Below are 12564 nucleotides of genomic sequence, written 5' to 3' on the forward strand. Positions count from 1 at the left end.
CCCAACACCATCACGACCATCCCAGTGATGTTTCCATGCATTGTATCCAACACCATCGCGACCATCCCAGCGATGCTTCCTATGCAGTTTCCATCTGAGATGAAGAACTGATCTGAAGGTCACTGGAATAATCCCACTGACTTTGATGAACTAATCCCCTATTAAACTAACACCCTTGGGTATTAAACTGGTTCCACTATCCCCATCTTACAGTCAGAATAGTGTGAAGTGAGCGTCAGGATTCAACTTGAGTTTTTTGCAAGCTGCTAATACCTTTGATTGGGTTTTGAAGATTTTGTCCTCAAAAGGCATCCCTGGCAGAATATTTCATGCAGTAGCTTCTTGCTTGGAGGATCCCAGGTGCTCCATCTTCCCCAGAGACCCCAGTCTAATTCTTCTCAGCCGCAGCATGAAAACATCTCTGCTCCCCCTCCACCAAGGCCCATACACTCCCTTTAAATCTTTCTACCTCACCTGGAACAGCCTGGAGGAAAAGGATCATGACAGCAGCAAAGAGCAGGTAAAGGATCCTCATGGCTGAAGGGCAGATCACACCACAGAGAAGCAGCACCCAGGACGATGGAAACAAACAGACAGAGATGGGAAGACTATTGATTTATACAGGCTGGAGGGTTTGCAAAACATTCCTGATGAGGAGAGACCACTATCAGGTGCATTTCGACACTCCAGCAAACAGTGGCCCCAGGGAAAGGTTTCATCCTGGAGGTACCAGCAGCAGGAAAACAAGCAAAGATTTTTATCAACAAAATAAAAGCCACAGGCCGGAACTGAAGCCACTTCAGGTCACAAAGATCTTGAGGGACAGAGCGCACAATTCAGTTGTCCTGTACTTATATTTCAGCCGATGGTGACAGGAACTCAGTTCTTAGTCCCAATTTTTTCTCCGTGGGTACACGGTACTTGCAGTATCAGAGTTTTGTGCGCAAAAATTCCCCATGAAAAAATCAGGACATTGGTGTAAAAAAAATCGCAAGAATCTGAATAAAGGATATATGAAAACACATTGAATTCTGTCCTTTGGATGTCATGGGGTCACTTTTTGAAGCATTTCTCTAGAAGCATGTGTGCTAGAGACTTCAGGGTTGTTGGTTGTAGCCGTGTTGGTCTAAGGATATAGGCAGACACGGTTCTTTGGGTAGATGTGATATCTTTTATTAAACCAACTAAATAGTTGGAAAAAAATGTTCCTTGCAAGCTTATGGGCACAAACGCTCTTCTTCAGGCATAGGGAGAGTTTGTTGGTATTTGTGTGCTCTCCAAAATGCAAAATGCAGGTCTGCAAAATGCAAATGTGAGAATGCAAAAACCTCACTGCCGTGCATGTGGATTTTCACCAACCTGCATTTTGCATTTTGGCCTCTATTCTACCCAGGAGAGCACACAAATGCCAGCAGACTCTCCCTTGGCCTGAAGAAGGGTGTTAGTGGCCGAAAGCTTGCAAGGAACATTTCCCCCCCCAACTATTTAGCTGGTCTAATAAAAGATATCACATCTACCCAAGGAACCTTGTCTGCTAGAAACTTCCACTTTTATTTTAATGAACTCTCAGAGTCTCCTCTCATGAGCTGGGACTTGCTTTACTGGGAAAGAAACTCTGAGACTCATTGGGGAGGGGAGTTAGAGCACTCACATTGTGTCCTACTGATTTTCTAGCTGGAGAGCTGAATGTCAATATACTAACCCCCCACAAATAATAATAATAATAATAATAATAATAATAATAATAAAGGAAATAAAACATTTACAGGAAAGTAAGAAAGACCACAGGCAAGGATTTATTTCCCCCTTTTCAAGCTGCCTCTGTTGCCTTTTATTTGCAAGCTGGAGATGGGCCAGTGTTGAAAAAAACAGCCAGGCCAAATGAAAAAAGCATCATCATCAAACAATGCAGATAAGCCTTTTCCTGGCTAGACACAGGAACACAGGGCAAAGGGCTAGATGGGACCTCCTGACTTAATCAGAGATCAGGGCAAGCAGGCCAAGATTGCACCTGGATTTGTGGGGATCAACTTGGGGGGAGAAAAAGAGAATCAACAGTATTTCAGAGGCTTCTTTCAGGTTTGGAAGGCTTTATTTTAAAATAGAAATATGGGTAAAACCAATTCCAATGGGGAAAAGATGGTGATTCAACACATCTGTGTAGCTCGATTATTGCTAGGCACTTAGGAAAGCCAGACTACTGAGTGGCCACCATGTTTCTGCTGGATGAAGCCAAAATGGATACCCATTGCCAGCCGAGTTGAGCTACTCTGGCAGCAGCCAGTATAATTGCTCAGAGGACTGGCAACCTTGTCCACATACATAATCAATTAACACTGCAAGCTATACAGTGGTAGTCCAGGCACATCCATGCTCACCTCTGCCTTGCTTGAAGGCGGTGTTGACGTCTGACCCTTGGGTGGGAAGCTGTTCAGTGAATCAGCTACCTTGAGTCTCCAGAGTTTTCAGAGCCTGCTGTTCACAAATCCCAGCCTGTGCTTTACATATTGGACATTGGTCCCCTGAATGGGGGAAGTGGGAGGCTGGCAGGGAAATTAATATTGAGACTTCTCACTAGGACTGTGATCCAAAGCCCAAGGTCAAGGTGCATTTTTAAATTGACTTCAGCAGGCTTCGGTTGACCTAAGGGGCATGGGTTATAAAGGCGGTTTGCTTTATGTGAGAAGGGTTCTGCATGTCTGGAAATCAGGCCTTGTGCTGAAACGTCTACCCTGTGGTCACATGTAGACAATAGGAGTAAAGCTGCAGTGGCAATGGCTTCAGTGAGGGCTGGATAAGCCCAGGCAGGCACCTTGGGTGCTTACATGGGTTGCTGGCCCATGCCAAAACCTCTGCTCTGACATCTTCATTGCTATAGGTGACCATAACTATGCTTTCATGACACCGCCAGGTGCAGAGTACAACCCCCCCCCCCAAACATGGATGAAGGTGAATGACTTCAGGCCTTAGTTTGAAAATGTGGGTCTTCCTGATGTGTCCACGATCACAAGTGGATGTAGGGCACTTAACAGTCCAGTGGCTGCTCAGGGGTAGAACAAGCTGACCTGCCCTTTATGGGTATGTCACCACTGCAGTTGCCTAGCCGGGGCTCTGCTAACCTTTTATCTATGGCAGAGCCCAGAGCAAACTGCCAACCCCACCCAAGAAGTGGGAGAGGTACCTGGGCATCTCTCCCAGGCTGATCTCCAAGTTACCATACCCATCCTGCTAGCAATATCTAAGATAGCCACCTTAAAACAAGCTTGGGTATGTTTATGCAAGGGGTATCATAGCAGTGACTGCATTGCAGCTATAGCTTTTCTCTCCTGCCCAGCTATCTGTAAGACACTGCATCTTGAAGACACTACTCATTCACCTTGGTGTCCTGAACACCCTGAGTGATGCATTTTAATCCCCTGGATTTTCATTCAGCCTCTATTGAAGTCCATGGAGAGTATCTCATGTAATTCGGTGGGTTTGGATGGGGCCCTGAGTGAGGCAAGAAACTGCCCTACAGAATTCATTAAGTGTTAGAAAAATAACTATGCCCATTCTTCTTGTTTTAAGCCTGTGACTTATTGACAGAAGGATTATGGTCATACTAGCTCATAACAAGTTTCTCATATGAATCTGTCTCTGTGTTGGTGGGTCCCGAGCCTCAAGGACCAGTGGAGCTTAGGACTTGCCAAACTAGAACACACTCAAAGCCCATAAACCATATTTCTGTGGTTATTAGCTGCCCTTGGATTTAAGACACCCGCGACTTATGACTCGATCAAAAAACACCCCCATCAAATGAAGACACTTTTGCAAGGACCCAGAGTCTAGCTGTTGCACTGAGAACTTTTTGCCATTTTAAAAACTCAAATTTAAGACTCAGGGCATGTTAAGAAGGAATTTTAAGAAGTGGAGGAATAAGGGAGTGCAGCATCCCATCTCCGGCAGCGGTCAGGTCCAGTTGTTTCAGAGGACGCATGTGACCCCCATGGTAGTGAGAAGGGGCATAATAGGCGTCCGTGGAGTTACCTTCCTGATTCCTAACACAGAGCCATGAGCTCTGATAATATTAACTGTTAAGCCGCTGGCTGTGCTTGTTCTCGGTCCCGCTGAGTTTTACCAAGGATCATAGAAAATGGGGGTTGGGAGGGGGTCATTTAGTCCAACCCCCTGCTCAAAGCAGGACCAGCCCCAAGTTCTTGGCCTCGGGGCAGTGAGTGCCACAGTCTGATTGCACAGTGAGTGGAAGATTATTTCCATTCAGCAGAACCTGCCACCTCTCCATGTCACCAAACACTCCTTTCTTCTGGTGTTGCGAGGCAGAGACAACGTGCATGATTTTTAACCTGAGGGTCCTTTTAATGGGCATAGGAATAGCTTGTCCTTCCGCTGGTGAAAAATCCCTGTTTCTTCATGTGATTTAAAGCATTGGTGTCCATGGGTTAGATAAGCTGTGCCAGGTTGGCCATGGGCCAGATCCCATCTGTAGGCTCAATCCAGCTGCATGGGAATGATCTGGATCAGGGTGGATGCGGCCCACCAGGCCAGTCTATCCGGCTCATGGGGCCCCTTAAAAATTTAGAAAATTAATATTTATCTGCCCCTGACTGCCTGTCACACAGTCATCGATGGCTTGTCAACACTCGGTAAGCGGCCCTCTGCCCAAAATAATTGCCCGCCCCTGGTCTGGATGGAGCCTGATCCAACTGCATGGGCTGGGATAGCCTGGTTGATCCAGCTGTGTGGGAATGGCCCAGCTGGGACCTGGTACAGAGACATGGAAACCTGGCAGCATGAGCAGTAGCAGTGTTAATTAGTACCACTCCCTTGCTGCCAAATTTTCCAGACCCAGGGGGAGCTGTGGGTGAGATGAGATGGCTCCAGTCTGGGGCAGAGCACCCCTGAATTAACACATTGGTCGATGAAGAGCAGGCATAAAATCAGTCTCAGCATGGGTGACATAAGTGCACATCTGGAGCCAGATGCACTGCATGCTTCAGCTGCTCTGCACTGCACAGGAACCATGAACGTGTGCACAGCAAAACAGCTGGAGTCCACAGAGGCATGTCGCTTCAGAAATGGAAGCGCAGTGGCTCTTACGGTTTAGATGAAGCTTAGTTACCCCTATTGCACATCCGCCCGTGTTAGCTGTCATCATACAGATGAGACCACTCCAATTCTTCATCTGTTGCCCCTGGCAGCTTATATGCCAGGATCTCTTGGTTGTGGACTTGCACATCACCTACTATAATAGGGTCTTGATTCATTGCTGGGCTCCCAGGGGGATTTGCTATTACTCATTACATATATTGCAGGAGCCCATAGCACTTAGCACCGTGAAAGTGCTGCCCAAGCACCAGAATCACCCCCACAGACTGACTCCAGTGCTTCCCTCTTGTCTTATCAGCATCTTTTTCTGTCTATTTTTTTTTTCTTTTGATATCATTGATGCCTTTTCCACTGGGTGTTCACTTCTAGGCTTTGCAGAGGCAGTCATTATGTGTGGCCTGGGAGCCGTGTGAGTGGGAGCCATAGGAATGTAAGGCTGGAAGGGATCTCTTTGGTTATTGTATTCGGACCTCCTGTAGCCTCACAGCCCCCCTGTGAGGTAGGATTGTACAACAATCAATGGGTACAATGCACACAATTGGTAGCTGAGGCACCCAACTCAGAGCCTTACCTCTCCCGACTGTCGTTCCATTATACCGCACACTTTTTCATACAGCAAACTAAGGTTTTCTTCTTGGCTCTCACTAGCCTCGTCAAACAGACATTGGACTGTCCCCTGGGAACAGCAAACAAGCTTCACAGAGGTCTTATGACAAACTAATGTCTGTAGTTACCCAACAAATATGTGCTTGTCAACAGCACAGTGAAGCCTGGGATTACCCCGCAGATATGAGGAGGGGTGACAGCCCTGGCCGGGCCCTTGAGTCATTCCTCAGGTCATCAGAGGGATTATTCTGTCCTAAGCGCAGGACTTTGCACTTGTCCTTACTGAACTTTGTGGGATTTCTTTTGGTCCAATCTTCCAATTTGTCGAGGTCTCTCTGAATCCTAGCCCTACCCCGCAGCGTATCTACTACTCCCTCCAGCTGGGTGTCATCCGAGAACTTTCTGAAGGTGACCTCCATCCCTTTGTCCAGATTGTTGATGAAGACATTGAAGAAAACTGGTCCCAGAACCGATCCCTGGGGCACTCCACTTAATACTGCCTACCAACTAAACACTGAGCCATTGATTACTGCCCTTTTGAGCACGATGATCCAACCAGTTTTCTATCCACCTTACAGTCCATTCATCCCACCGATATTCCTTAGCTTGCTTGTGAGACTGTTGTGGGAGACGGTATCAAAAGTCCTGGATGTAGCTCCCTGGACTGAGGGTACAGGCCAGCTGACCTGACAATGAGGAGCCAGGTGTTTCTATCTGGAATTGAAGTCTTAGCACATGGACAGCTGCTGCTCAGCCCTCCCAAACTGATAGTATGCCCAAATCCTTCCCACCACACTCTCCCATTAGGCCGTCTCGTCACCTAAAACTACGCTACCAGATGTCAAGATCTTTTGTTATCCTGGCTTCCTTTTCAGTCTTCCTGCTTGGCCCCCCTCAAACAGGTGTCCGTGTGTATCCATTTCTAGAAACGGGGGTCCAGATCCTGATCCCAACTACAATTCAACCATACCTCTCACTCCACAGGATTTACACTGTTATAAGTGAAACCAGAATCCAGCCCCCCAAAAAGATGATTGCCACTAATGGATCTCCTCTGGTGACAGTGGAAGCACACCGGAGATTACTATTGCCTACCAGGCCCGTCAGGACCACGGTACCTTTGAAATCGAACACGGAGGGAAGGGAGAAGCAAAAAGGTTGACTTAGACTGCGAGAAGCAGGGATTCTGTGGGTGACATCTTTTATTGGACCAACTTGGATCAATTAAAGGTCTCACCAACAGCATTTTTGTCTTTCATGCATTTCCTGGACCATCATGGCAACAACATCACTTCAATTTAAGTGACTGTGTTAGTCTGGCAACACCGCAGATTAAATGATTTGGGCAAAAGTGGTCCAGGTGGGAGACAATACTCTGTACATCCAATCAGAGAAACTCAACACTTCTTTCTAATTAAGGTGCATGGTGGAACAGCTTGAGTTTAGTTACTGGAGTTGGTCCAGATGTCTCCTGATGCCCTGTTTCTTTGGTCAGATTTCTTCAGCTCCTAGTGAAGACCCTTTCACATCCTTTTGCAGCGTATGCTGTTGCTTTTCCACCAGTCTTCAGTCTCCATGTCCTCCAGGTAGAGTTGTCAGCACAGCAGGAACTGCCTCCGAATAAGCAGAGTGATCAAATGGCCTTTCCCTGAACACAAAGAAAAGGTTTATCCTACCCCCAGAGTCAACAGAGATGGCTGGATTCCCTGATTTATGATCCCATGAGTAGAGAGGGTAGACCTGACACTAAACTACATTAGAGAAGCCAGAAGGAGAGGAGAATCGCTGTAAGTGATGTCTCACAGGAGGGGAACAGTTCAGATGCAGTTCAAAAGTGCCTTCAGAAAGGTTTTTAATGGTATTGGGGCATGTCAAGCTACAGGTACGTACCTAGTGGTTCTGCAAAGGTGCCTCCTTCCTGTTGAAGTCAACAGGCATGAAAGCACCTAGGCGCTTTTGAAAATCCCATCAGGGTGCCTCTTTTCATCCCAAATTACATAAATCTTTTTCATAGTCTAGTCCTAAATGAGTCGTGCTAAAGCTGAATCCATCAGCAAGGCACTAAAAAGTGCGGTGGTTAAGAATACAGGTAAGAGACTTGGATTAGGACTGTTGCATACACACAGGAGAAAAGAAATGTTCCCATTGGGAAAGGCCGATAATTAGAGGGAGCATAGTCACAGACTTTAATTTTGCTGGGGGGTAGGGGGGGAAATGTGGAAAGTTTTATGCATTTCAAGGTGACAACTCTCTTTCCGAGGGGCCCCTTGTAGGCGGCGCCTGTGAGAGTGAGGCTCATTTTGTGCCTGGAAATTTGAGCTCCAGGCCAGAACTGATCTAACTTGTTTGCAGTTTTTTTGGCCCAAAAGTGTCCCATCCTGCAATCAGCTCCATGAGGATAGAGCCTGGCATTGATGGGTAGTGCTGTCGACCTCATAGGAGCTGCATGAAAGTATAGGCACTTACTTGTATGGATCCAACCACAGGGCTGTGACCTACAAACCTTTTAACAGGACATAAAGTATGTGAGTGTGGTGCTTACAGACAATCTCTAAGGAAAATTAAGGGAACAATGAATTGATCTGAGACTGTGACATTGCTGAAACATATTCATATTCCTGTACGCAAGGTGTCTCAAAAATATATATACACATATGTGTACTGTTCTCTTGCTTGCTGCTGCGATGAGTCTCTATTTATCAATGGTGGACATCTGGAATACCTACGCTAGTGTAATTCTTGCTTTCTAAAGAAATAAGAATCAACCTTTCTTGATCAATACGTCTCTGTATCCCTGATGGCTGAAGTGAGTATGCATTTTTGAAACACCCTGCATGAGAGGGAAATCCATCCCTTCTGGAGTCCATAGAGGGTTTGCTGTTGATACAGTGGGGCCAGGAGTTCCCTGTCTAATGGTGATATTTTCCTGGCTGTGAGTAGAGCCTGAGCAACTAGGTTTGCTTTATTGTTCAATTGTAGTATTCCTGCTTTTACAAATCTGTTGGCTGCCTCTGACAGAAGAGTATTATCTCAATGGAGAAGGGAAACCAGGAAGAGAACAGCAAAGAGGAGATAAAAGATCCTCATGCCTGGAAGTCAGCTGAGGTCTCAGTGAAACTGGTGGAGAAAGAAGCAAAAAATAGGCTGGAAGTGGAGTTTTTTAAAGGACAAACGGGAAAAACCAGTTTTTTTTTCAGAGATATATCAGGTCAGAACTCTACAGCACTGGCATAATTGCTCTTTGCTCTTACTTTGGTTCAGTGGATGGTAACAAATGTAGTCTTTTGTTCAAGAGAAAGGGACTACTGGACTGAAACTTGGCTTTCCTGCTGAAGAGAACAAAGTGTGAATAAAAGTCACACATTTTTTCTCCAAAATCCCTTTGTTTGACATAAAAAAACAGATTATTCTTGTGGTAGAACAGCACATGGTGTCATAGAAAATTAATAATGAATGTCATACTTAAGGGGGGGGAAGGGCAGAGATGGCTAGGCTGTGGTTTGGTAGCTCATGAGATATGGGCACCATGGTATGTGAAATTTGTCACTTATGATCTAGCAGGTCATCATAATAGGGAGTCCTGATCTAGGAACAGTTGCAGTGGCGTAAACAGGAAATCTTGTGGTGTGTACAAACGCCAAGTAGTGCTAATAAAAGCCTTTCCAATGGGTGTGGAGTAAGGAACAGTTTTCTCATCCCATGAGAGTTTTTGCCATGTTGAAGTTTTTTCTGCCTGGATTTGTGGTGGCAAATATCAGTGACTAAAAACCTGGCAAAATAAACCAGACCAGACTAGGAAACCTTTTGTTTAGACAACTGCAAGATGTTACATTTACACTTTAATCTTTTTTCTTTCTTTCTTTCTTTTTAATTCTACATTTAAAAAAAATCTACAAACTCCCTTCCGTTTGTAAATGAGAAGTAGGTTCAACCTGAACCACGGCACTTGATCCTTCAAAAATGGGTGAGCATTCCCTGCCATTGCAATCTTCTTGGGTTACTCGAGCAGGACATGCTGAGTCCTGCTCTTTCTTTTCTGTGCACTGATGCAGCAGAAGCTCTGCCCGCAGCCTGGCACACCCCAGAAAGGACTGGGAGAAGCTACCTTCTGAATGGTAGATGCTTAAATCTGTGAGACCACCACTGTGAGAGTGGGATGGAGACTTGGCTGTTGCAACTGTGATTAGTGTGATAGAGCTTTGATTTTCCAGGGAGAGGGTGCTGTTTCTTGGGTGATCTAGTAGCCAGCACCCATAGTGGAGTCCCACCACACACACGTGTTGCTTGAACATCTGCCCCTGATTTGCTGTGAGACTGTAAGCAAGTTGCTCAGGGGAGGAAGGAGGAAATGCATACAAAAGGACTACGACTGCTCTGTTAAACTCCACATTTATTGCTTTCCACACAGGAAGATAAGAAGCATGGACACTGACCTGAGGCTAATGGCTACAAGGCTTTCCCTACCCCTGAGGTCACACACACGTAATCTAGTGACAGCGTTTGGGAGGCAATCAGGATAAACACGTGCACACACGCACACACACACACACACGCACGTGTCATGGTGGCTCCATGCCTTGGCCCCCTGGGAGGTTCCAAGCCAAGGGAAGACCATTGCAGCTCTGATTTTGTTCCTCAGGCCAGGATGGGCAGCTTGGATATGGGGCTGATGGACTCTCAGCTGACACCTGGCAGTGAAGAGCCAAGAGAACAAGCACAGAAAGGCACAACATCTCCTTTAGAAAACACACAGGTCTACTGCACGCAATTCAAAACACACAAAGTTGCCGCCTCGCGTGAGAGGGGAACAGAAGAGACCATTGCCGAAGGATCAGGCACCTCTTTGCAATTCTCTGGTTGTCTTGCGCACTGGGTACTTTTTGCAGCATAGGATTACGGGGCTAAAACAGTCCCCAATCCTGACTTCACCCGAAAGGCAGGTTCCCATCCGGCACTGACCCCCTGCAGTTCTACAGATGTGTTTGGATCCCTGGGCATTGCCTGCAAGAGGAAAAGGTGCATTGATAGGCAAACACAGGCAGAACCTATGGTGATGCCTGCCTGGAGACATCAGGGATCTTGCCTTGAGCAAGGGGCTGGACTAGATGACCTTGCGAGGTCCCTTTCAGCCCTACTTTGCTATGATCTTGTGTCAGCCTCTGTGAGTGTGTAAAGAGACACATCTACAAAGAAAGCAACTCACAAGCAGAGGAGAGTAAGCTGAACCTCCTAACCAGCAGCTTCAGAGGCTCTCAGTCACTGAAGAACCAGCTCAAAGCTCCCCAGCCCACAGCAGCATGTGATAACACTTAGCCCATAGATAGCTCTTTTCATCAACGGATCAAAAGTTCTTTTACAGAGGAGGTCACTATCCTCACCCCAACCCACAGATGGGGACACGGAGGCACAGGGCAGTGAGATGATTGGCCCAAGGTCACCCCACAGGTCAGTGGTAGAGCTGGGGATACAACCCAGCTATCCTGAGTCCCAGGTTGGTGCTCTACCCACTAGACAGCACTGACTCTTTTGCAGCACCACTCTGCTTACTGGTGTCCCCCAGGGGGGGTCCCATGTACATTTCTTTGCTGCCACCTCTAAATGGCATAATCTTCCCAACCAACCTTGCCACCTCCTCCTCTCTGCCCTTTCTAAAACCTTCTAAGAGCGTTCCTCCTCCCCCTCCCCTATGCCCAGGAGAAACGTGTTCAAATAGCTCATCAGTTAACCCAGCTCCTGGATACTCCTGCTCTTAGTGACATGTCTTCCTGGCACCTCCTTAGCCTTACACGTGGGTGCTCCAAACTGGTATTATATCCAGTGCATTATCAGTCTCAAAGCCTAGGTTTTCTTTGCCTTACCTGGAACAGCCAGGAGTATAAGGAAGGCAGCAAACCAAAGCATCCTCTTTTCTGCCATGGAGAAGAGCAAAGCTTGAGTGTGGGGTTTCCAAAGAGGCAAAGAGCCTCTGTATCTATGTGGATGTTTGCTTGAATCCTGGATACAGAGAGGGAGTAGGCATGAATTCATCACACTCCTGTTTCCTGTGTACTGATCACAGCTAAATGCCTCGCGTCAGGTCGTTCTGACCTAGTGGTGTTACCCAGACAATATAGACTGACTCCATGTTTGCTGATCATTGGCTTTCTCATTTCCTTCTCATGGCAGTTGATGATCTCAGCTGTGAAACTTCACAATGCCTCAGTGGCCAGGCACGCGGAAGCAATTTTCTGCTGCGTTTGCCAGAGTAGTAGATGTGCTGGAAGGTGCGGCTAGGATTTAGAAAGACCTCAACGAATTGGAAGAAAACTCACGAAGTTCAATAAGGACGTGTGCCAAGTCCTGCACTTAGGATGGAACAATCCCATGCACCGGTGTGGGCTGGGGCCTGACTGGCTGGGCAGCAGCTAGGCACCAAAGGACCTGGGGGTGACAGTGGGCAATAAACTGGATATGAGCCAGCAGTGTGCCCTTGTTGTCAAGAAGGCCAATGGCATCCTGGGCTGCGTTGGTAGGATCTGGTTACCAGCAGATTGAGGGAAGTGATTCTTCCCCTCTATTCAGCAATGGTGAGGCCACATCTGGAATTACGTTTTAGGCTCCTTACTACAGAAAGGATGTGGACAAATAAGAAAGAGTCCAGCACAGGAAATGGTGAAGGGGCTGGAGGACATGACTTATGAGGAGAGGCTGAGGGAACTGGGCTTATTTAGTCTGGAGAAGAGAAGATCGAGGGGGAATTTGATAGCAGCCTTCAACTCCCTGCAGGGGGTTGCAAAGAGGATGGAGCTGGGCTGTTCTCAGTGGGGGCAGATGACAGGGCAAGGAGCAATGGGTTCAAGCTGCAGCAAGGGA

At 47.0% G+C, this 12564-nt stretch overlaps 1 protein-coding gene and 1 long non-coding RNA gene across 2 annotated transcripts in view; both read right to left on the reverse strand.

Annotated features, from left to right (window-relative positions):
- LOC109300255 (gallinacin-13-like) overlaps positions 1 to 611 on the reverse strand; it is a 3546-nt gene extending 2935 nt beyond the window's left edge. The window contains exon 1 of the mRNA XM_019520921.1: positions 475 to 611. Within this exon, the coding sequence (XP_019376466.1) occupies positions 475 to 535 (61 nt within the window). The 5' untranslated portion in view covers positions 536 to 611. The remainder of the gene's footprint in view (positions 1 to 474) is intronic.
- A 9474-nt stretch (positions 612 to 10085) lies between these two features.
- On the reverse strand, positions 10086 to 11800 carry LOC109300114. The gene is made up of 2 exons (XR_002098127.1): positions 11571 to 11800; positions 10086 to 10713 (listed from the first exon to the last, which is right to left on the reverse strand). It is a non-coding gene; the product is annotated as an uncharacterized LOC109300114 (long non-coding RNA).
- Positions 11801 to 12564: the final 764 nt, after the last annotated feature.

The sequence above is a fragment of the Gavialis gangeticus genome, unplaced genomic scaffold (assembly GCF_001723915.1).
Source record: "Gavialis gangeticus isolate Ggan-Ray unplaced genomic scaffold, GavGan_comp1, whole genome shotgun sequence".
NCBI lineage: Eukaryota > Metazoa > Chordata > Crocodylia > Gavialidae > Gavialis > Gavialis gangeticus.